This window comes from Mustela nivalis (genome assembly GCF_964662115.1).
Source record: "Mustela nivalis genome assembly, chromosome: 5".
Lineage (NCBI taxonomy): Eukaryota > Metazoa > Chordata > Mammalia > Carnivora > Mustelidae > Mustela > Mustela nivalis.
The window spans coordinates 148,282,553-148,307,465 of record NC_139024.1 but is presented as its reverse complement, the minus strand read 5'-3'; the positions used below and the strand labels follow the sequence as shown (position 1 = coordinate 148,307,465).

Here is a 24,913-nt window from a genome sequence, read left to right as displayed (position 1 = left end):
CAGGCAAAATTACTGATTCAGTTCTGTCCAGTCTTTGCTCCTTTCCAAACGTTCTCCCCCTCCCCCTTTCTGACAGGGCTCCCTAATGTGGAGGGTTGCTAAAAATAAGATGGCAAGATTAGCGTTGCCAAAATTTTTGTTTTGCCAGTTTCTGGAATTTATATCGCTGATATTTGATACTCGCCTTTGATTAATAGTCATGGAATTAAGACAACTGATGCTTTTACGTAACGTGTATTCAAGTTATTTTAAAAACTAAGGAACACTAAAGAGTATTAAAGTACTGATTAGGTAGTTAACATCTTATGCAATAGAAATTATTACTCTGAAATTCAGTAGATGACATCGGTGTTCGCTTGTGAACCGCTTGTGAGCCTTCAAACACACTCTTCTCGTTCCCCAGCCTCTCTGTCCTCCTCGGCCTCTTGAAATGACGCTTAAGTGAGTGAGGTTAATGTTTTGGTTGCCAGACTTCACGGTCTCCCTGTTACTATACTGAATCAACTTTCCATCCAGTGAGACAGGGTCCAGGATTGTTCCAAGAGCAAGGACCCAAAGCCGGGACACCTGGGGACCAAGGCTGGTTTTGCTCCACCTGGTATTCCCAGTTCTTAGGACAGTGGCTGGCATGTAGTGGATACCTGATGAGAACTCACTGAAAGTCATGTTTTGAGAGGAATATTTGCAATGTCTCCAGGTGTTTATGAGGTTAATTAAAATGATGAGATAGTAATATCATTTTTTTCCTTTTTTTTAATATTTTATTTATTTATTTGAGAGAGATGGAGACAGTGAGAGAGCAGAAGGGGGAAAAGAGGAGAAGCAGCAGACTCCCTGCTGAGTGGGGCTCGATCCCAGGACCTTGGGATCATGACCCGAGCCGAAGGCAGATGCTTAACCGACTGAGCCACCCAGGTGCCCCCATTTTTTTTTTTTTTTCTTTTTAAGTAAGCTCTGCATCTAAGGTGGGGCTCAAACTCATGGCCTCGAGACCAAGAGCCAGTGGCTCTACCGACTGAGCCAGCCAGGTGCTGTTTGTCATGTATTTCTATTTGAACAGAAAACACCCTTATGCTTCATGCTGTTTTCCACCACATACAGAGGAATCGTCCATTCAGGGGCTGACTGGGGCTTTGGGAATCCCCCCTTCTGTGTGGGTGTGCCAGTCTTTACAAACAGAATTCTCAAGCTGTTTGACACAGATACTCTGTGATGTCTCAGTACCTTCCTCACCTTCTGGCTAAATCCTCTATCCCTGCTTCTCCAAACCCCTAGAAAGTGTTAACGGTAAGACTGTTAGTATTTTATAGCCTTACGGTGTTTCGTATAACACTGGGAATCAGTGTTGAAATTGGCATTCTTTGCTCTTTTTGCTGTTGAGGTCTTGATTTTGCTGCCCTCTCCCCCCCATAAAATATCAGAAATCTTCCACAGAGTACCTTACTCCCCTGCACTTGGCTTCCCAAAGTGAGGATTGTGAGAACAAAATGAAGCAACGGCTTTTCTCTGCCTCCAGTCTGCCCCCCTCCTCTTTTCATTCCAAAAGGGAAAACATCACAACTGAACACCATCATTAATTAACATTAATTCAAGTCTCCTGCACCTAAGCCAGTGAAGCCGGCATTTCCAGTCAGCACTGAGTGAGCACAGAAGAAATAAATCTCCTCTGTATTAGGTGATAATGGGTTTAGGCTCACAGATCTCTGAGCATAATGTACTTGTAGGCACAGTAGGTGACAGAATTTAACCAAACTCAGAAAGAGAAAAAAAAAAAAAGCCACTAAACATGCGAATGGGAATGGCTTTAATGGGAATATATTTGAAACCTGTCTCGACAATAAAGTCCCTGAAAGGCGCTAATGAGTGACTTTACCTTCATTGCTGCAGGACTCTGAGGAGGAGGAAAGTGACCTGGAAGCACTTAACAGGAAGCTGATAGGTTCACAGCCTTATGTACCTGTGGAGTTTGCTGACTTCAGTGTTTACAACGCCAGCTTGGAGAACAGGGAGTGGTTTTCTTCTAAAGTCGATTTGATGAACTCGCGGGTCTTGGAGAAAGAAGTGTCTCGCAGCCCCACCGCCAGCAGCATTACCAGCGGGTACTTCTCCCACAGTGCCTCCAATGCCACGCTGTCTGACATGGCGGTCCCTGCCAGTGACAGCTCAGACCAGCTAGCCACGCAGACAAAGGATGCGGACTCCAGTGAACATTACGGGCCGTCGCTCGCGCAGGATTTCAGACCATCCTCCAGCAAAGACTCGACAGAATTAGAAAGAGGCTTGGTGAAAGAGAAGATAACTTCGGTGCCACTCAAGGAAAACAGTGCCTTAGCCAAAGGGAGCCCATCGCCCCAAAGCATCCCTGAAAAAAATCCCCAAATCCTCTGTAGGACTGGCTCCTGTTCAGAACAAGAGGCGTGCTCCGGCAGAAATGGCCAGCCAGCCAGAGAGTTCTACCCCGGGGAAGTGACCGTAGAACACACCACAAAGATCCTTGAGGACCACTCTTTCACAGAGTTTATGGGTGTATCCGATGGGAAAGATTTTGAGGGTTTGACAGATCCTTCTGCTGGAGAGCTTTCGAGTAGAAGAAACCTACCAAATAAAACGGACCAGAAGAGTATCTCAGACGGGCCGCAGGACCCTGCCCAGCTGCATTCCTCCGCGGAGAGTGACCAGGTAATACATTCCAGGGGCCGTCCTTTGTCGTCCGTGTTGGTGAGGCTGCCTGATGGTGCACCAAGGCCCAGAGGCGCCTCGCCCCGGGACACCGTAGGAGAGGGGGACTGCAGCGCTGCTGACAGGGAGCCCGGGCCCCCGGGGAGCAGGCTCGCCCACTCGGCTGCCCAGCTGGCTCCGTGGGGCTGGGCGCCTGCTCCCGCCGGCTCCGAGTACAACGACAGAATACAGAGACCGCTGGCGTTCCTGGCTGGCCTGTGGCTCGATGCCGAATAAGGATCATTGAGTCTCCTGTGCATTCCCAGAGATGCTTAATTACAGGCTGTCCCAGGGCATTCAGATCACATCCATCCTATTTCATCAAATCTGTAATTTCTGTAATTTTTAGATAAACCGTTGTTTTATGTATTACTACCAAAACCACTTCCAATTAAACTGCAGCACCCCAGTAATTGTCAGACGCATCCCAGTTTCAGACACATTAAAAAGAGGTGGGGGGGGGCACGCATCGCAGAATGGATTGAAAAAACAGCCACTTGGTGCCCAGCGCCATTGAAGTTTGGGCTTTGGAAGTTAGCGGGTTGGTTTATTATGAGGTTGCATTTTATAGTTCCATCGTTTAATTTTTTAGTTTAATTCCTAAACTAATGGAGCAAAATGCATGTTTGCCAACAGTACTGGTGGAAAAAGCAAACCATGCAAATAGGATATTGCCCGCTTCTGAGGGCTCTTCCCCAGAGCGTCCCCTTCGGGATGAACATTTTGGTCCCACGCCCCCACTGCAGCTGTGCGAGGGCTTTGAGAGTTCCAGAGCGGTGCAGAATAAAGCTCAGAACGAGAAGGATAATCTAGGAAGGTCATCATGCTGCCGTTCGGTCTCTGCTTTGTTCAGGAAGTGATTCCGGTTTGGTGGCTTTTGCCCCACAAGCTTTACTCCCTTTGCATACCAGCCCTTAAAATTTCTGTGCGTGTCACCTACACAGCACACCCCTCCCTACACTGCAAAAACCTACAGAGGAATTCCTTACAATTAAAAAAAAAGACTTTTTTCCCCCAACATAAGGCTAGGAGTAAAGTGACTTGTGACTGTCCTTGGAAACAGAATTTTCCTTGGTTTCAAAGTCTTCGGCTTCCTCGACCCTGGTCTGCAGGCGAGCCTGCCCCGCTGGCCTGATCGGCCTGTCAGTCCAGTCCCTCTTGCAAGAATTCTTGTCCAAGGGCTGTTTCTTCCCTCTCGAACAGTGCTTCTCTCTCTCTCTCTCTCTCTTTTTTTAAAAAGATTTTATTGATTTATTTGAGAGAGTATGAGAAGGTGGAGAGGGAGGAGCATAGTCCCCACTGAGCGGAGAGCCTGACTGGGAACTTGATCCCAGGACCCTGGGATCACGACCTGAGCCGAAAGCAGTCGCTTAACCAACTGAGCCCCCCAGGCGTCCCCGAGTCGTGCCCCTCCAGTGTAAATGTGCAGCCAACTCACCGAGCAGAATTCAAGGCCCCAGGTCACTGCCCTCTCACCGGATGTTCTGCTTCAGTGCGGGGTTAGAGCGGAGGCTTGGGTTCCCACCCTCTGCCGCAGTGACGGGGCATCTGAAGGCTGCACTGGGAAAGCCGGGGCCACCGAGGAGGAAGCAGCAACAGTCCCTCCTCTCATTCCATTGCTTCGATTGTTTAGAACCAGCAAACAGGAACAATACCTGATTTTTGTTTGCAGAGGCTCTAGAATAGTGTTTTCCTGCCGAAGATCCTGCTTTAAAAGTAGAATTTAACAAAAATATTTGCGGTTATCAGGGTCATGTGGGATTATGCAATTCTTTTTTTCTTTTTTTTAAATTGCATTAGTATTTTTGTTATAATACTCTTGGGTTTTAGTAAGTTGCCATAACAATTTTTTACCTTGGCTTTGGGTCTTACTGTCATTACTTTTCCCAGAAGCCTCCCCTCCGAGCTAGGTTTCTCCCTCGTAGAGTGTAAATCCTAGAACTGGATTCCATAATGAATCAGATCCTGTGGGTCCCTTCCGGGAGAGCCCTTGTGTGCGGTGGGTGATGTCCCACTGAGTGGTCCCTGTGTGCGCGTGCGTGTGTGTGTGTTGGGGGGGAGGGGGACCGTGTGCGTGAGTGTGTGTCCGTGTGTGTGTGTCTGTCTGTCTGTGGAGTTGGGGGTGGGGGGTTCCAGAGCTTGAGCTCACCAGCCTCTCTGCTTTCTAGGGCAGCACGACCGCTCGGTGAAAGGCAGCCCATGCTTCCTCGCAGGCCACGGCCTCTTTGCTCTGGTCGCCCTGTGGAAGCACCAGCACCATCTTAAAACCTGCTGCGGCCCAGCCGGGGACCTCAGACCAGCATGGAGAAGCCGTGTGCTCCGTGGGCCACCTGCTTTCTCCTCCCAAGCTGGGGGCAGCAGCACTTTGTCACTCGGGTGAATCGGCAGCCTCGGCCTTTCCAGAAAGCCAGAGAACCGAAAATCCCGGATTGAATTAAGTGGCAGTATTTTTGTTTTGCACTTAACTACTACACACACCCACTGTGTAGAAACCTCCACAGAGTCAAACAAACTCTATTCTTATACAACTAATTTTAATCAGTTCTTACTGTAGAATCTGGAGTCAATGCTCTTTTTTCTTTTTTTTTTTTTATAAATAATATATATGATGTATATGAAATGTATATCTATGTATGTCTGTTCAGAGACAGACAAGACTGCACATGAAAATGCAGATATAAGTGGTTTGTAGAAAATCATAAGGTACTGGACTTGGATACACCGCAACTTAGGTAATCCCCCGCTAGACGCGCAGATGGAAAAGATGGGCTTGCCTAAGAACAAGGTTGCAAATCCCTCTTTGCAAAAAAGATTCCAGAAGGCCGTTCTTTACAACCAAAGAACTTACGTAAGACTGAACGTGTCTGCTGTCCGTTCTTATTTCGTGTGTACACATATGTCTGACGGCAAGTTCGGTGCCATGTTCCCCTTGGCGACCAGGCCCCTTGTAGCTAGCTGTTCTCTGTCCCGTTTCCTAAGCACACTGAGAAACCCCACAGCTATACTCCGTGGTCTCCCGCCGGCCCAGCCCCTGCCGACGTGCCCCGGGACTGTAACTGTTGACCGTGCCTGGGGCTCTGACTCAGCCGTCCTTGTCCCTCGGTTTGGCCTGGCTGGGCAGGTGGGATGCAGAGAGCAGTATTGCTGTAGGAAAACACGAGAACACGCCTGGAGTTGGGTGTGGGGAGGGAAGGGATGTTGATTTTTTTGTCTTTTTGTGGGGTGTTTTGTTTGTTTTTTTCCCTGCTTCGAATTGGGCGGTTTTGTTGTGTGGTTTTGCTGTTAATTATTTTACTTCAGTTCTGGAAAACGCTGAGGAACTGGGATGAGCTCTGCGCGCCGCAGGTGCCCGCTTCGCCACGGTTGCAGCGGACGGTGGAGCACGGAGCGCCCCGACGTCCGCGCCTTCGCTTGCAGAGTCCCCCTGCCGACGGAGACATCGGAGGATGACGTGTGTGGGGATCCCAGCAGGAGGCCTTTGTGCCCCTGTCTGTAGAAGCCCGTGGACCGCACAGCAGTACATGCCTGCGGGGCGGAGAGAGCGCGTACAGCCTGCTGTACCTTTTTCTTTACGTTCTCAGCATCAGTAAACGAGTAAGATTTTGGAGACGTTAACGAAAAGCTGCTGTTCATGATTTTCTGTATAGTGAGCCGACCGTAGTATTTTACTATTGTCTGTTTAAAAAAACAAACTGTAATTTATATCCCCTTTCAACTTTATTGTATTTAATTGGTACAGATTGTGTGTGTGTGTGTGTGTGTGTATGTGTGTGTGTGTGTGTGTTTTAGAATACAGACTGTCTAATTCAGATTTTAAAACATCCGTGGTTTGTCTTCAATAACTCTGCCACTAGCTACAGACCTCACTTCCCATGTCCGTATGTATATGCATCTAGCCTGAGCAGAAGTAGTAACAGCCGGCACTCATTGAGGGTTTACTGTGTACTGGGCGCCGTTCCCAGAATTCGCTCTTTGTCATCTTGCTTAATCCTCACAGCAGTGGGTGCCGTGGGTGCTGCTGTTATGAAGTGTTTGATGCCGGAAAACCAGAGGAGTGGGTGAGCGGGAGGGTGGCCTGCTTGCCTCAGTCTCCTCCCCGTGTCCTGTCTGGTGACATGTCCTGGAAGAGCAGCCTCTGAAGGGAGGATGGGGCACCTTCAGAGTGCAGAAGGGCTGGGCCGGTCTCACAGGTTCCGGACTGACCAACTAACATGACATCCGCAGCAGACAGACCATGGGGTGTCTTTTTTTTTTTTCTTTCCTTTTTTTTTTTTTTTTTTTTGAGAGCGATCGAGCAAAAAAGCACAGAGCAAAAGCACAGAGAAGCAAACTGCCCGCTGAGCCCGAAGCCCTATGCTGGACTTGATCCCAGGACCCTGAGATCATGACCTGAGCTGAAGACAGACGCTTAACCAACTGAGCTACTCGGGTGTCCCACGGACAGACGAGTGTCCTACATAGACTTCCGGGACAAAGTACAGAGCTGGGAAAGTCCAAAGTTACTTGAGTTCCATAGCATAGGACTGAGGGAGGAGAACAGCTACTGAATATTTAAATAAATGATGAGTACAAATAGAATTCAAGACAAAATGAGCAAATTGTCATTCCTTCTGCTAGCATGAGATCTACAGGTCTTTGATCATCAGCTTTGTCATTACGATTTGGGGAGAGAAAACTGGTTTTAGCTTGTGGGATAGTTAAATACAGGCATGTGTTTAACAGCTAACTTCCAGAATTATTCACATTTGCTTGTAGTTATTTGGACACACATTATCATAATGAAAATGTAGCCTTGTGTTCTTAGGGCACCAACTGACAGGAAGAATGACTTCATAAAAATGCCTTCACAGTTAAGTAAAAGCAAGATAAGAATTCTACTTACCTTGCTCTGATCAGTACTTATTTTGAAAATTACAATATTGAGGTTTTTTGAACGACTTGGGGGAAGAAAAAAAGAGCCAACTAATGACCTGATGGATCTTTATTTCTAAAAAGTAAAGCTTTCTGGTCATGTCATGAAGAAGTCCTGAAAAAAGATGTAATTGAGTAAGAGTTCTTGCTTGTGTTTCTGGACCCCCAAAATAGAAAAGGTGTGCCCCGTGCACAGGCGTGTTTGTGTTCATCCTTGAACTTGCTACTAGCATGAGTTTCTTTCCGTAACATTAAGTCCACCTCCTACATTTTTTGAAAAAGATTTTTATTTATTTATTTGACAGAGCACAAACAGGGAGAGCGATAGGCCGAGGGAGGATGCGGGACTCGATCCCAGGACCCTGGGATCGAGTCCCGTGTCGGGCTCTCTACTCAGCGGGGAGCCTGCTTCCTCCTCTCTCTCTGCCTGCCCCTCTGCCTACTTGTGATCTCTGTCTGTCAAATAAATAAATAAAATCTTTTATAAATAAATAAAATAAAAATAAAAATAAAAAGTCAGCCTGCGATATGCAGGTGTTCAAAGCTGGAGGGAAGGGAGTATGTTCTAAAGCCCGACAGTCTCCCTCCAGAGGGCCAGGCTTGACCACCCAGCCCTCGAGTGGGGAACCAGGGACAGAGTGGGCCCCGCAGGAATGCCAAGCTGGCCGGCGAGCTCTGCCCTTCAGAACATTACGAACTGGAACGAAAACATAATTCAAACTTCTGAAATTCAACCAGCTAATCCCCTGAGATGAGGGGAAAAGTCAGTGTAGATCCGAGTGCCACTTAACGGTCATCCCCCGACCCCCAAGTTACACTGAATTATTTTAAGTTGAAATAAAACTTAGTCTTTATCTTTCAGATGTTCTGGGGCGCGTAATCACCTTGGTGTTCTCTTGGAAAAACAAGTTATTTTTGCCCTCTCTGAGGCTCATTGTTATTGCCCACAGTTCTTAGAAGACGTTAGCTCCTTCCAGACGATGTTTCGGGTGACCTTAGCACCATAACAAGAGCCCAGCTGGCAACAGCCACCATGTCGGAGCTTACTGTAGGTTTTCTCTGTGCCGGATTGCACCTGAGAAAGGAACTCTTGACTCCTTATGGCACCCTATTCGTGAAGACATTGAAAGGCTGACTAATAGAACAATGAATGTTTTACAAAGAAAAAGGTAAGTTTTAAAATTGGAGACTCTGGAAGAAAATCAACTTGAGGAGGGAAAAAAAGATCCGGTTTGGTTTTAGAATAGTATAAACCAACTCAACCCCTTCATCATACCTGAAACACCCGTGACTAGATTTTTTTTTTTTTCAAGATTTTATTTATTTGATAGAGACACAGCGAGAGAGGAACCGCAAGCAGGAGGAGTGGGAGAGGGAGAAGCAGGCTTCCTGCTGGGCAGGGAGCTGGATGTGGGGCTCGATCCCAGGACCTTGGGATCATGACCTGAGCCAAAGGCAGATGCTTAAGGACTGAGCCACCCAGGCACCCCCAGACTATTTAGATTTTAAAACTGGAACACATGGGTGTTTGTAATAACGTCAAACCATTATTTTGGCTCTTCAGTCTCCTCAATAGCCGCCTGAACCAAACCATATACACACATCTTTACGTTGCTTTGTTAGAGTTTGTCTTAGTCTGGCATGGGCTTTTAGGAATAGCACAGTAGAGTAAATGTATTTTTCTTTGACTAAGAATCCAAGCCAAAAACCACACCTTCATGTAATTGATTAGTCACCCTTGTTGACCCAGCATAATCTGTACCTCGTGCACAGTCAACCACAAATAAGCCAAGCTACTTAGAAACGCCGGAGTTAAAATACTAGCCCCAGCAACTGGCAAGAAAGGAGCATTTCATCACGAATGAAGCTGTAAGATGTAGCCTCACGTGCCTTCAGGACTGTCCTACTGATGCTGTGAGTGCCAGCTTCCCACTTCTCCCCTAGTCCTTTTACATGAGGAGGCATGTATTTGTGAGAAAGCTAGAGTGTTAGTTACCTATTGCAGCAAAGTACCCTTCAGCTCAGCAGTTTAAAATAGCCACAACCATCTCATGCGATTTCTGTGGGTCCGGAATTCAGGAGCGGGCAGTTCTAGGTGGTTCCGGCTACAGTTTTCTCAGAAGTGGTCGTTGGGATGTCAGAGCTGCCGTCGTCATCCGAAGGCTTGCCTGAGACCACTTGCTCCCCGGGTAGACCCCCCCGTGCTCTCTGAGCCTCCCCTTCAGGTGGCAGCCGGCTTCCCCAGGGGCTGGTCCTGGAGGGCACACAGAAGCCACCTCGCTTTTATGTCCTGGACTCACAAATCGCACTGTCCCTTCCACCGCATTCGGCTCATTCACGTGAGTCACTAGAGCAGCCCCACTGAAAGGAAGGAAATGAGGCGCTTCCTTTGAGAAGAGGAATGTCTAAGTATTTGTGGACATATTGTTAAATCTCCGTAACTTAGGGTTACATCGCTGAGGCTTTGGGCCAGAGCAAAGCTAGCTGGAACTTAGGAGTGAATGTAGGAACTCACTCTTATTCATATAAGCAGTAGGGTCAAAAGGAAAGCCACATTTTCACGGAATAAATGACATTGGTAAAAAAGTGAAAATATTAGGAATGTTTGAATGTGTGAGTTAAGGCCAGTAATGAAACCACACCAATATTCCCGGCAGAGGCAAATGATCAGAAACCATCATGTTTCTAGTTACATTTTCACATTTGATTCTTTTCAGATTTGCTTCATTAGAGGCACAAGCACATGAATATATTCGATGGTTTTCCTCAAAATAGGAAATGAATCTTAGGAAAGTCAATCCCATCTTATTAAGGCAAGTAATGGTAATGATCAGCTTTAGAAATAAAACTGCCAACAAAGGTTATTTATTTACTTTATTTTTTTTTAAGATTTTATTTATTTATTTGACAGAGATCAGTAGAGGCCAGAGAAGCAGGCAGAGAGAGAGGGGGAAGTAGGCTTCCTGCTGAGCAAGGAGCCCGATGTGGGGCTCGATCCCAGGACCCTGGGATCATGGCCTGAGCCGAAGGCAGAGGCTTAACCCACTGAGCCATCCAGGCACCCGTTTATTTTATATTATTTTTTTGCTGAAGATATTGACAGTGGTAGGAGTGTCTTATTGCAGTGTGATACACACCCAAATGTTTGGATATAAGCAAAAGGATTCAAAGCTCTTGAAGCTTATAAAATGAAACTTTTTAGGAATTTATTTTTGAGGGGGCACAGTGGTGGGGGGTGGGGGAGAGAATCTCAAGCCGAGCTCACTGAGCACAGAGCCCAACGCCAGGCTCCATCTCCCAACCCTGAAGTCACAACCTGAGCTGAAACCAAAAGTAGGATGCCTGATTAACTGTGTCACACAGGCACCCCTATAAATGAAACCTGAAATCCCAAACGAGGTAACTGGGAAAGGGAATTTGAGAGGCTGGGATTTGGGGGGAGGAGCTGAGGCGGAGTAGTGGGAGGAGCCCAGGCTTGCCTCACCCTTTGGACACAGGTAAGTCAGATCATTCTGAACAGCCAAGAAATCGATCCGAGCACCTACAGCACAAACTGAGTAACTGGAGGGAGAGAAGAGGCCACGTCGTGGGAGGTTGGCAGGTGGGGGGGACGCAGCTTGGGGGAGAAATGGATTGCGGGCGCCATAGATGGGAAGGAGCCCTGGTCGTGGAGAGAGGCAAGAGAGAACAGTGCACAGGGGATTGCTTAAAGAAATCACTTCCCCAAAGCTACTGAGGTTTTGCAACCTGGGGTGGGGGTTGCAAAGACTGGAGTTTTAGAGGTCAGTGGTGTGGCTGGTACAGAGCCCTGAAGGTGCTGCATTGCTCCTGTGGAGAAGGGGGGACAGTTTATCGGGGGGCAGACCGCGTGACCTGCAGATCACAGGAAACGCACCGGGAGAGACTTTGCTCTTGGAGCGCATCTGAGAGGGGTGGCATTGCCTCTCTAGGGATGAAGCCCCCGGCAGGCACCATTTCCCTCCCCCCCGCCCCTCGGCACAGGCGCAGAGACCCCTGCAGAGAGAGGCTAACCGGGGACCCTGGCTCTGTACTGCACTTGGCTCCCGCACACTGCTGTGAGCGCCCTTCTGGGTCAAGCCTGCATTAATCCCAGCAAGGTGAGAGCCTCCCCTTAAAGGCCAGCACAGGTCTCCGCCACACCAGGTGGTCCCTAAAGTTTGGAGTTTTAAAACTCAGCCTGCCTGGTGGGGATGGAGTCCAGAGGGCAGTGCACGGCTGCAGGCAGGCAAGTAACCGGGACCCAGACAGTGTGAAAACAGCTATCCGAAACACCGAGGATGCACAGGGGGAAATGACTCGCTCTTCTGGGAGGGCTTCCCTGACAGCGGCAAGCATGAGCTCCCCTCTGCCGGCCGGTGCCATTCCCTCCACCACCTCTCAGTGTAAACCGACCTCAGTAAACAGCACAGCCCCGACACTGGCTGCCTCACCTGTGACCTGAAGTCCCACCCCCTGCATTCAGCTGGTACTGCATCTCTCTGGGAAGTGAGCCCCGCAAACCGGCAAAGCAGGCCCCTCCCCCAGAAGCCCAGGGCAAACCTGCCCGGGCACATCTACCTACCATAGAGTTCTGCAAAGCTTCAGCCCTAGCGGGGATTGCATCAGGTCTCTTAGCAAGCGGACCAGAGCACACCTGGTTAAAACTCAGTGCACTCTGGCCAGGCTCCAAACACCACTCACTGCAGGCAAGGACAAACTCTGCAGAGGACGGACCTGAGGGATCCAGCGGCCAAAACCCCGCAGCAGAGTACACCCAGCACGCACCAGACCCTGGACATCCCATGGCCTCTTCGTCAAGTCATCACTCTCTGGAGCAGGAAACATAACAGGCTTTCCGGACACAGAGGAAACAAGAGATTTAGACAAAATGCCAAGGCAAGAATTCACCCCAAAAGAAAACAAGAAAAGGTCACGGCCAGCGATCTAATCAAAACAGATATAAGTAATTCGCCTGATCCAGAATTTATTTTATTTTGGGGATTCCGAATTGAAAGCAACAATCATAAGAATACTAGCTGTGCTTGGGGAAAGCAGAGAAGACATGAGGGATTCCCTTCCACAGAGATAAAAGAGCATAACACCAAGCAAGCCAAAGTGAAAATGCAGTAACTGAGATTCAGAACCAATTTGGATGCAATGTCCACAACGATGGAAGAGGCAGAGGAAGAATTAGGTGATAAAGAAAATAGAATTATGGGCAATAATGAAGCTGAGCAAAAGAGGGAAAGAAAAACCATGTATCATGGAAGTAGACTTAGGGAACTCAGGGACTCCGTGAAACAATAACATTGGTATCAACGGAGTTGGAGAGGAAGAGGGAAAGGGGAGCAGAAGGTTTGTTTGGGGAAATTATAGCTGACGATCTCCCTAATTTGGGGAAGGAAACAGACATCCAAAACCAGAAGGCACAGAGAACTTCCATCCAAATCAACAAAAGCAGGTCAAACACCAAGACATATACTGTAGTTAAATTTGCAAAAATTTAGAGATACAGGAAAAATCCTAAAAGCAGCGAGACCAAAGAAGTCCCTGACTCACAAGGGAAGACAAGGTTAGCAGCAGATCTCTCCACAGAAACTAGTGGCATGATACAGTCAGCATGCTGAATGGGAAACATCTGTAGCCAAGAATACTGTACCCAGCAAAGCTGTCATTCAGCATAGAAGGAGAGAGAAAAAATGTCCCAGCCAAAAACTAAAAAGGAGTTTGTGGCCATTACACCAGCCCTACAAGAACTATTAAAGGGGACTCTGGGAAAGAAAGACTGAAAGCAACTGACTAGAAAGGAATAGAGAAAATTTTCAGAAGCAGTGACAAAACAGTATTAAATGGTACTAAATTCATATTTATCAGTAATTACTCTGAATATAAATGGACTGAATGCTCCAATCAAAAGACATAGTATGTTAGAATGGATTTTAAAAATGATACATCTATATGTTGCATCATATGTGCATCATATGCTGCTCATCATCTAAATGAGACTCATTTTTACCCTAAAGGTACGGCAGATTGAAAGTGGGGGGATGGAGAAACATTTACCATGCGAGTGGACCTCAAAGGAAAGCTGGAGTAGAAATACTTGTGTCAGACAAACCAGATTTTAAACCACGACTATAACAAAAGATGAAGAAGGGCATTCTATCGTAATAAAGGGGTCTATCCAAAGAAGATCTAACAATTGTAAACAATAACAAAAAGGAAGTCATTGATAATAATAGTAATACAATAATAGTAAGGGACTTTAACATGCCACTTAGATCAATGGACAGATGACCTAGTCAGAAAATCACAAGGAAACAATGGCTTTAAATGACACACTAGACCAGATGGACTTAACAGGTATATTCAGAACATTCTATCCTAAAGTAGCAAGATACATTCTTTTCAAGTGTACATAGGGCATTATCTAGAATAGATCACATACGAGGTCCCAGATCAGGCCTCAACAAGTAGAAAAAGACTGAGATCATACCATGCATATTTTCCAACCACAACCCTATGAAACCTGAAGTCAACCACAAGAAAAAGCTTGGAGGTTAAAGAACATCCTACTACAGAATGAATGGGTAAACCAGAAAATTAAAGAAGAAATTTAAAAACACATGGAAACAAAGGAAAATTAAAACACAACAGTCCAAGACCTTCGGGATGCAGCAAAAGTGGTCATAAGAGGGAAGTATATGCAGTTCAGGCCTACCTCAAGAAACAAGAAAAATCTCAAATATGCAACATAAGCTTACACCTAAAGGAGTGAGAAAAAGAACAACAAATGAACTTTAAAGCCAGCAGAAGAAAAGAAGTGTAATAAAAATTAGAGCAGAAATACATGATTTAAAAACAAACAAAACCGGGGCGCCTGGGTGGCTCAGTGGGTTAAGCCGCTGCCTTCGGCTCAGGTCATGATCTTGGGGTCCTGGGATCGAGTCCTGCATCGGGCTCTCTGCTCAGCAGGGAGCCTGCTTCCTTCTCTCTCTCTCTGTCTGCCTCTCAGTGTACTTGTGATTTCTCTCTGTCAAATAAATAAATAAAATCTTTAAAAAAAATAAAAATAAAAAAATAAAAACAAACAAAATCCCTGTAGAACAGATCAATGAAGCCAGGAGCTGGTTCTTTGAAAAAATTAATAAAATTGGTAAACCCCAGCATAAAGAAAAGGAAGGAGAAAGGAGAAAGGACCCAAATAAATAAAACCAGAAAGGAGAGAGAAGAAATCACAAGCAACATCACAGAAATACAATTAGAATATTATTTAAAATATTATATGCCAACAAGTTGGGCCATCTGGTAGAAATGGGTAAATTCCTCGAAAGATATAAACTACCAAAACTGAAACAGGAAGAAACAGAAACTTTGAACAGACTGATAACCAGCAAAGAAATTGAATCCGTAATGAGAAATCTCCCAACAAACAAAAGTCCAAGGCCAGATGGCTTCACAGGAGAATTCTACCAAACATTTAAAGAAGAGCTAATACGTATTCTTCTCAAACTATTCCAAAAAAATAGGAAAGGAAGGAAGACTTCCAGTTTCCTTCTGTACAACCAGTGTTACCCTGATACAAAAACCAGATAAAGATGCCACTAAAAAGAGAACCACAAATCAATATCCTTAATGAGAAAGGATGCAAAATTTCTTTTCTTTTTTTTTTTTTAATTTTTTAATTTTGGGGGATGCTTGGTGGCTCGGTCGGTTAAGCCGATGCCTTGGGCTCAGGTCATGATACCAGGCTCCTGGGATCGAGTCCTGCATCAGGCTCCTTGCTCAGTGGGGGGCGTGCTTCTCTCTCTGCCTCTGCTTGCTACTTTGCCTGCTTGTGTTCTCTCTCTCTGACAAAATAAATAAAATCTTTTTTTAAATGTTTAATTTTTTAAATTTTTAAATTAACATATAATGTATTATTAGCCCCAGGGGTACAGGTCTGTGAATCGCCAGGTTTACACACTTCACAGCACTCACCATAGCACATACCCTCCCCAGTGTCCCTAACCCCACTACCCTCTTCCTACCCCTCCTCTCCACCTCCTGCAACCCTGTTTGTTTTGTGAGATTAAGAGTTTCTAATGGTTCGTCTCTCTCCTAATCCCATCTTGTTTCATTTATTCCTTTCCTACCCCCAAACCCCCCACCTTGCCTCTCAACTTCCTCATATCAGGGAGATCATATGATAATTGTCTTTCTCTGATTGACTTATTTCGCTCAGCACAATACACTCTAGTTCCATCCACGTTGCTGCAAAGGACAAGATTTCATTTCTCTTGATGGCTACATAGTATTCCATTGTATATATATATACCATATCTTCTTTATCCATTCATCTGTTGATGGACATCTAGGTTCTTTCCATAGTTTGACTATTATGGACATTGCAGATGCAAAATTTCTAACAAAATACTAGCAAATCAAATCCAAAACTACATTCAAAGACTCATTCACCATGATCAAGTGGGATTTATTCCTGGGTTGCAAGGGTGGTTCGATATTTGCAAATCAATCGACATGATACACCATCTTGATATAAGAAAGTATAAGAACCATATGGTCCTCTTAATAGATGCAGGAAAAGCATTTGACAAAGTACATCATCCATTCTTGATAAAAAACCTTCAATAAGGGGCACCTGGGTGGCTCAGCTGTTAAGTGTCTGCCTTCAGCTCTGGTCACAGGGTCACAGGGTCCTGGGATTGAGCCCCACATCAGTTCCCTATTCGGCAGGAAGCCTGCTTCTCCCTCTCCCACTCTCCCTGCTTGAGCTCCTTCTCTCACTGTCTCTCTTTGTCAAATAAATAAATAAAATCTTAAAAAAAAAAAAAAACCTTCAACAAAGTAGAGATAGAGAGAATATACCTCAACATTATAAAGGCCATATACAAGAAACTCACAGCTAATACCCTCAATGAGGAAAAACTGAGAGCTTTTCCTCTATGGTCAGGAACAAGACAAGGATGTCTGCTCTCAACACTGTTAACATAGGACTGGAATCAGCCATAACAATCAGACAACAACCAAAAAAGTAAAAGACATCCAAATTAGCAAGAACAAAATCAAAGTTTTTCACTCCTTGCAGACCACATATTACTCCGTGTAGAAAACCCAAAAGGCTCCACAAAAAAACTTCTAAAACTGATAGACAAATTCAGTACAGTTACAGGATACAAAATCAATGTACAAAAATCAGTTGCATTTCTATGCACCAATAATGAAGCAGGAGAAAGAGAAATCAAGGAATCAATCCCCTTTACAATTGCACCAGACCTCGTAAGATACCGAGAAATAAACCTAACCAAAGAGGTAAAAGACCTATACTCTGAAAACTATAAAACACTTAAAAAAGAAATTGAAGATGATACAAAGAAATGGAAAAACACCCCATGCTAATTGATTGAAAAAACAAATATTGCTAAAATGTTCAGACTACCCAAAGCAATCAACACATTTAATGCAATCCATATTAAAATACCATCAGCATTTTTCACAGAGTAGAACAAGCAATCTTAAAATTGGTATGATTTGTAAAAATGTATACCACAAAACATCCTGCAGAGCCAAAGTTGTCTTGAAAAGGAAAAGGAAGGGGCACCTGAGTGGCTCAGTGGGTTAAAGTCTCTGCCTTCGGCTCGGGTCATGATCTCAGGGTCCTGGGATCGAGCCCCGAATCGGGCTCTCTGCTCGGTGGGGAGCCTGCTTCCTCCTCTCTCTCTGCCTGCCTCTCTGCCTACTTGTGATCTGTCTGTCAAATAAGTAAATAAAATCTTAAAAAAAAAAAAAAAAGAAAGAAAGAAAGAAAAGGAAATCTTAAGCATCACAATTCCAGACTTCATATATTACAAAGCTGTGGTTATCAAGACTGTATGGTTCCTGGGTGGCTCAGTGGGTTGAAGCCTCTGCCTTCGGCTCAGGTCATGATCTCAGGGTCCTGGGATCGAGCCCCGCATCGGGCTCTCAGCTCAGCAGGGAGCCTGCTTCCTCCTCTCGCTCTGCCTGCCTCTCTGCCTACTTGTGATCTCTCTCTGTCAAATAAATAAAATCTTTAAAACAAAAACAAAAAAGACTGCATAGTACTAGCACAAAAACAGACACATAGATTAGTGTAACAGAATTAAAAAACCCAGAAATAGACCCACAACTCTATGGTCAACTAATTTTTGACAAGAAAGAATGTCCAATGGTAAAAAGACAGTCTCTTCAGCAAGTGGTGCTGAGGAAACCAGACAGTAACTTGCAAAAAAATGATACTGGACCACTTTCTTATATCAGACACAAGAATAAACTCAAATGGGCAAAAGACCTAAATATGAGACAGTAGACCATCAAAATCTTAGAGGACAGGCTGTAACCTCTTTGATATTGGCCATGTTAACTCCTTACTAGATATGTCTATGGAAGCAAAGGTAGCAAAAGCAAAAATGAACTAGTGGGACCTCATCAAGATAAAAAGCTTCTGGGACGCCTGGGTGGCTCAGTGGGTTAAGCCACTGCCTTCGGCTCAGGTCATGATCTCAGGGTCCTGGGATCGAGTCCCGCATCGGGCTCTCTGCTCGGCGGGGAGCCTGCTTCCCTCTCTCTCTCTCTCTGCCTGCCTCTCCATCTACTTGTGACTTCTCTCTGTCAAATAAATAAATAAAATCTTAAAAAAAAAAAAAGATAAAAAGCTTCTGCACAGCAAGCGAAACAGACAATAAAACTAAAAGGCAACCTTCTAAATGGAGAAATTTGCAAAGGACATATATAATAAAGGGTCAGTATCCGAAATATATAAAGCATATGTAAAACTCAACACCCCAAAAAACAAACCCCTTAAAAAAGTGGGCAGAAGACATGAACAGACATTTTCGAAAGAAGATGGTCAATAGAAGAAAAAATGTTCAGCATCACTGATCTCTAGAGAAGTACCAATCAAAACTACATTGAGATATTACCTCATATCTGCTAGAATGGCCAACATTAACAAACAGGAAATGACATACTGGCAAGGTTGTGGAGGAAGGGGAACCCTCTTACCCTGTTGGTGGGAATGCCAGCTGGTGCAGCCACTCTGGAGAGCAGTATAGAGGCTCCTCAAAAAGTTGAAAATAGAGCTACCTGACAACCCAGCAATTGCACTACTAGGAATTTACCCAATGTTCATAGCAGCATTATCAACGATTGCCAAATTATGAAGAGAGTCCAGACGTTCATCAACGGATGAATGGATAAAGAAGACATGGTATATACACAATGGAAAACTACTCAGCCATCTAAAAGAATAAAGTCTTGTCGTTTGCAACGATGTGGATGGAGCTAGAGAGTATTACGCTAAGCCAAATCAGTCAGTCGGAGAAAGACAGATACTGCATGATTTTGCTCGTATGTGGAATTTAAGAAACAAAACAGATGAAGGGGGAAGGGAAAAAAGAGGCCAACATAAAACATACTCTTCATAGAGAACAGCCTGAGAGTTGGGGGGCGGGGTTAAATGGATGATGCGCATTAAGGAGAGCTAATTACTCGCTGAGATGGGCACAGGGTGTTGTAGGTAACTGATGAGTCACTAAATTCTACACCTGAAACTAGTAAAAAATAAAAATAAAATAATTTTTAAAGAAGAGTTTAAAAAGGAAAACAGGTTAACAAAAATTTAAAATTAGCTAACAAAAAAAAAAATGGTACAGGTATAGAGAAAAGGATTCCTGGATAGCTTCTTCCTGTTTTAGTCTTCCGTCAGCTCAAACTCAGCCCTGGGGCTCCTTCCACCTCCCTGCGGTCTGTCACCCAAGTTCCCAGGATGGGTCTCCTCAAGATGGCGCTTATTCTGTCGTTGGAGCAGGCACCTCTAATTGGTTGTCCTCTGCTGCCTCCTGCTGACCCCTGGCTAGGAAGTTCCTTCCCCCACCTAATTTTGGGGCACAGACCTCTGTCCTGGCTTCATCCACCGTTGCTGTCAGTCATGGTCAGTCTCTTGAGAAACTTAACTGCAGGGAAGGTTCTCCCAGGAAACTGGCAAGCTCCCTGGGCTGACCAGGTTTCCCTGCTGGCCTGGCACCAGTACTTTTGAGACTCAGCCTTTCCTACACACAGACCTGGGCTGTCCGCCACACAATCCCTGCAATGGCACCCGGGACTGTGCCTTTGTATGATGAAGCCTGGACTTCACCCTAGTGAAGGGACTTTTAACTCTAGGCTCTCTTCCGCATCACTCATGAGGTTTTTCAGGAAGTCATCCCGGCCAAAAGAAGGACAAGCGGCATGCTTTCTGCAACTTGTCTCTCCAAACTCTCTGTGCCACCAAAACGAGGCTGGGAGGGCTCCAACAGGGAGAAGCAAAGCATTGGCCTAGGCAATCTCAAATTCTCTCTCCAGCTCTCTTAGCTTCTAATGGCTTTGCTGATGTCTTACCCCAAGACATGGGGGACTGGATCCCCTCTTATGGACCAGGAAGCACCCAAATCACAGGAAACAAAACAAAAGTTAAACAAGTGGGACTACATCAAACTGAAATGCTTCCGTAAAGCAAAAGAAATGATCAGCAAAATGAAATAGCACGGAAGAACACATTTGCAAACCACATATCTAGGAAGGAATTAATTTCCAAAACTTATGAGGAATTCATACAATCCAACAGCAAAAAATAATCTGAATAAAAAATAGACCAAGGACCTGAAAAGACATTTTTCCAAAGATATACACAAGGCCCATAGGTTCATGAAAAGGTGCCCAACATCACTAATTATCAGGAAAATTAAAACCAAAACCACAGTAAGATATCACCTCACATCTTGTTGAAAAAAACAAGAAATAACAAATGCTGGCAAGGATGTATAGAAAAGGGAACCCTGGTGTGCTTCTGGTGGGAATGTAAATTGGTACCACCAATATGGAAAACAGTACAGAATTTCCTCAAAAAATTAAAGGTAGAACTGCCATATGATTCAGCAACACTGCTTCTGGGTATATATCAGAAGGAAGTGAAATCACTGTCTCGAAGAGGTATCTGTACCCCCATGGCCATTGTAGCGTTGTTTACAATAACAAAGACACAGAAACAAGCTCAGTGCCTATCAGTAGGAGAACGGATTTTAAAAAATGTGAAAAAAGAAAGAAGGAGGGAAAGAAAACAAAGGACTGTGTGGTGTATAAATAAAATAGAATGTTATTCAGCCATAAAAAAGAAATCTTACTTACCATTTGCAACAACATGGATGGATCTTGAGGACGTTATGCTAAGTGAAGTAAGTCAGACAAAGAAAAACAAATTCTGTATGATCTCACTTATACGAGGAGTCCAAAAAATCCAAACTCAAATGAGTGGACATAGTCAAAAGGTACAAAGTTCTATTTGGAAGATAAGTGAGTTCTGGAGATGTAATAGACAGTATGGTGACTGTAGTTAACAACACTATATTTTTATATCTGGAAGTTGCTAAGAGAGCAGATTTTTAAAGTTCTTAATGCAAGTAATGGGATGGATGTGTTAACTTATTGTGGTAACCATTTTGCAATATATACATATATCAAATCATTATATTGTACGCCTTACACTTACACACTATGATATGTCAATCATATTGTAGTGAAGCAGGAGAAAAGAAAATAAAAATTTTTTAAATACCGATCTCCCTACTTCTAACCTCGTACCTCTCCCACTCATCATATAGACAGCAGAGTTAGCACTTTTGCTCAAAGAATATTAAATACCCACTCTGTAGCACATCTTTTATTATATCATCCCATTTTGATCCCTGGAACAATCCCTATGATAAACATCATCACACCCATTTTACAGATGAAGAAACGGAAGAAAAGAGATTCGAGAAAACGTCTCAAGGGCAGAGTAGATGGGAATGGCCATCCCAAGTTTGTCGGACCCCCAGCTCAGCTCCTCCTGCTGACCCAGGCTAATCCTGCTTGATCTGACTTCAGACCACCTTCTTGGCTCTGCTTCGTACAATCACGCCCTTGCTCCAGGCTCACTGCTCTAGCTCTGGTCTTTATCAGATCAGGTGCTTGCCCTCTTACTCCAAGATTGTCCCTCGTTTTCAAGGACTAGTTCAAAATCAACTCAGAGAAGCATTCCCTTATCCCCTTCACCTATCTCTCTTTGTGCTTTTTTTTAGGTTTCAGATTTATTCTCGAATGTTTTTAGTGGATGTTGCATCATAATCGTATTTGCATGCTTAGCTCGCCAACTAAACTTTCGGTTCCTTTTCCATATTCACACACCATTACCCTTCCTGCGCCCCACATTCACTACAGGGTTTTGTAAAGATGTTGGATGTATGTCAGATTTTGACATTCTTAATTTTAAGAAAAGAGCCGGTGTAGATTTTCTATTTACGCTACTGGTTTGCTCTTTAACCAAGGTTCAGTGGAGGAAAGGGTCCTAGAAATGCTACAACAGAATGTATTTCCATTCAGCCAATCCATTAAAGAATCATTAAAGATAAAAACAAATAATAAAATCAATCATTGGGCCAAAATAGTTATTTATCAGTTAATAGGAACTGAGACAACTTTTTCTCTTTGTGGTGTAAATCAGTGATTTCAGGAGAGGTTGAGGTTTAATAAGTTTGTTAGTTCATTGTCATGTGTGTTGGGTTTGGGGCGGAAGAGGACCCAGAAGAGAATGATTAATCTGCCTTGTTTCACCTGAAGTCCTTGACTCAGCACTCCTATACCACACTTCCAGTGTAAACCCTAGGAAAACTTGAAAGCCACTGCCAATAATTTGAAGCATTGTCATAGAAAAGGAATTTGAATTGTATACAACCCTCAGTGCAGAGACCAATGAATGAAAAAGCTCAGGGAAAAATATTTTACTTTCACAACATAAATTTTGAAACAATCAGAGCTGTCCCAGGAGGTCAGAGACCACGGGAAGTCTAGTCATCTCTTCCCATCACTTGTTTTGAAAGCACAGTAACACCTTTGTTCAAGTAATTGCCTTCAGGTATTTTTGGAGCTAGGTAGTAATGCATGTGGCTATTCTGAGTTACGTGAATGAGTAAATGTTTACCAAGTAACACCAGTGTCTTCTGGTCAGTTAAACTCAGGATCAAGGGCCAATAGAAAGGCTCTTCCTTAAGATATGTGAGAAATCTGGGCAGAGCTAATTGGAGGAAGCAGCCATTTAGACATCAAATTTCTTCTGCTTGAGGCATGGGAAGCACTATAATTTAATGGCTTCGGAGTCAGAAAGAATTGGATTCAAAACAGTGTCAAATATTTGATAACTCATCAAAGGAACTTACACAAGACACCCGACCTCTCTAAGCCTCAATTTCCTTATCTGCAAAATGGGAGCAATGCCACATACTTCTCAGGATGGTTGTGAAAAGTAATGAGATGCCACCAGTGAACCTCAGGAGCCTAGTACATTGTCACATTTCAATACACGTTGTCTCTGATTTTTTCTCTCCACACTGCCATCATCCTGGTCCTACCAATCATTTGTTGCCCCTCATAAGAGAGAACTAAGAGATGAACATTAGGAAGGAATAATAAGCGGCGCCTGGGTGGCTCAGTCGTTAAGCCTCTGCCTTTGGCTCAGGTCATGGTCTCAGGGTCCTCGGATCGAGTCCCTCATTTAGCTCTCTGCTCAGCAGGGAGTCTGCCCCCCCCACCCCCTGCCAGCTGCTCTTCCTACTTGTGATCTCTGTCAAATAAATAAAATCTTCAAAAAAAAGAATAAGATTTTTAAAAATCATTCAGTGTGAGCACCTGGGTGGCTCAGTCGGTTGGGCATCCAACTCCTGGTTTCAGCTCAGGTTGTGGTCTCTGGGTTGCGGAATCGAGCCCTGCGTTGGGCTCTGGGCTCAGTTTGCCTCAGATTCTTGGTCCCACTCCATCCCCCTCCCTGTCCCTGCTCACTTGTGCGCACGCTCTCTCTCCATCTCAAATGAATAAATAAAATCTTAAAAAAAAAAATCATTCAATGAAGACAAAATAAAAAGCCTGAACAGTGCAAAACGCCCTGGACTCGAAGTCAGGAAATATCTACTCTTTGATTGAGTCACAAAGCGGAGTATATAGCCTGTGCTCTGTAGGCCTTGGTTTCCTGGAATGAAACACAACGCGCCAACTCCAGAAAATGTGTTAGATGAGTGAGTTAACAACAATGGAAATAACCGACTTGCCACTCTTCAAGCCACCCCAAAGAACACAGTCTTTGTTCAGAAACAGATAAAATGGCCCATGCATGTTGTGGGGAGATCACCTCTTTGGGCAAGAAAGCCCTGTGGGCAGGACTTGCTGAGAAGTTTCCTTCAGGAGCACGTCCGCCCAGCTCCTGGAGCTCACCAAGGAGAGCCAGCAGCCCAGCTCCCCCTCAGAGAGAACAGCTGTGGCCAGCAGGACCACTATCCACCCCTCAGGAAGCCCGGCCTCCACCCCCAGAGAGGAGAAAGCCCAAACACTGCGGGCAGCTTGCAGGAGTTGAAGAAACGATACCCCTTCGTTGTGGGACTGGTCTGGCAGGATTCTGTTGTTCCTTTCAACCTGTGGAATCTGATTTCTCTGCTCCCAAATTCCTTCTCTGGGTCAGCCTTTCAAGGGAAAAAGGACATCGTGTGGAAGAAAACTCATTTCCTTTACCAATTAATTTTTTTTAAAGATTTAGTTTTTAGGGAATCTCTACACCCAACATGGGGCTCAAACTCACAACCCCGAGATCAAGAGCCGTGCTCCACTGACTGAGCCAGCCAGGCGCCGGTGGGTCCCTTCATTTACAGTAGCTGGGCGAGTGCTCTATGGGCCCTTGACATGTTACAATATTTCCTGATCGATCAACTTAGAAGAGATACTTCTGCTTAACTATCTTTTAAAAAAAATTTTATTTATTTATTTGTCAGGGAGAAAGAGAGCTTACAAGCAGGAGGAGCAGCAGAGGGAGAGGGAGAAGCCGGCTCCCCCTGATGTGGGACTCGATCCCAGGACCCCGGGATCGTGACCCAAGCCAAAGGCAGACACTCAACCAACTTTGAACCACCCAGATGTCCCTGCTTAACCATCTTTAAAACGAAAAGTGTATTTCTCCAGGATGGAAATCTGGAGTGAGGTAGTAAGTGTAAGTTTACTTTCTTGACCCAAAAAAAAAAAAAAAAATTATCGGGAGTAGCTTAGGCTACACTCCCTTCTCTGCCTTCTGTCCAGGATACTCTCCCCTCCCTCATTCTTCAGGTCCTATGCTCTGTTATTTGATGTGGAGTAGTATTCTGATGTCATAATAACACACATGACTTTTTGTTGAGACAAGTCAGTAAGCCTAGCTGACTTTTATAAATTATCA

General features: G+C 44.7%; 1 protein-coding gene and 1 long non-coding RNA gene across 6 annotated transcripts in view; both read left to right on the top strand.

Annotated features, from left to right (window-relative positions):
• Positions 1 to 6,537, top strand: part of KIF13A (kinesin family member 13A) — a 204,354-nt gene extending 197,817 nt beyond the window's left edge. For all 4 annotated transcript variants that reach the window (XM_082731796.1, XM_082731795.1, XM_082731798.1 and 1 more), the window contains 2 exons: positions 1,888 to 2,679; positions 4,887 to 6,537. In XM_082731796.1, the coding sequence (XP_082587922.1) occupies positions 1,888 to 2,679; positions 4,887 to 4,907 (813 nt within the window). In that variant the 3' untranslated portion in view covers positions 4,908 to 6,537. The remainder of the gene's footprint in view (positions 1 to 1,887; positions 2,680 to 4,886) is intronic.
• Positions 6,538 to 8,007: 1,470 nt separating this feature from the next.
• On the top strand, positions 8,008 to 12,869 carry LOC309865470. 2 transcript variants are annotated; one of them, XR_014312115.1, is made up of 3 exons: positions 8,008 to 9,543; positions 10,347 to 10,442; positions 10,541 to 12,869. It is a non-coding gene; the product is annotated as an uncharacterized lncRNA (long non-coding RNA). The 2 variants fall into 2 exon arrangements; XR_014312116.1 differs by having other exon boundaries at positions 8,008 to 10,442.
• The last annotated feature ends 12,044 nt before the right edge of the window (positions 12,870 to 24,913 follow it).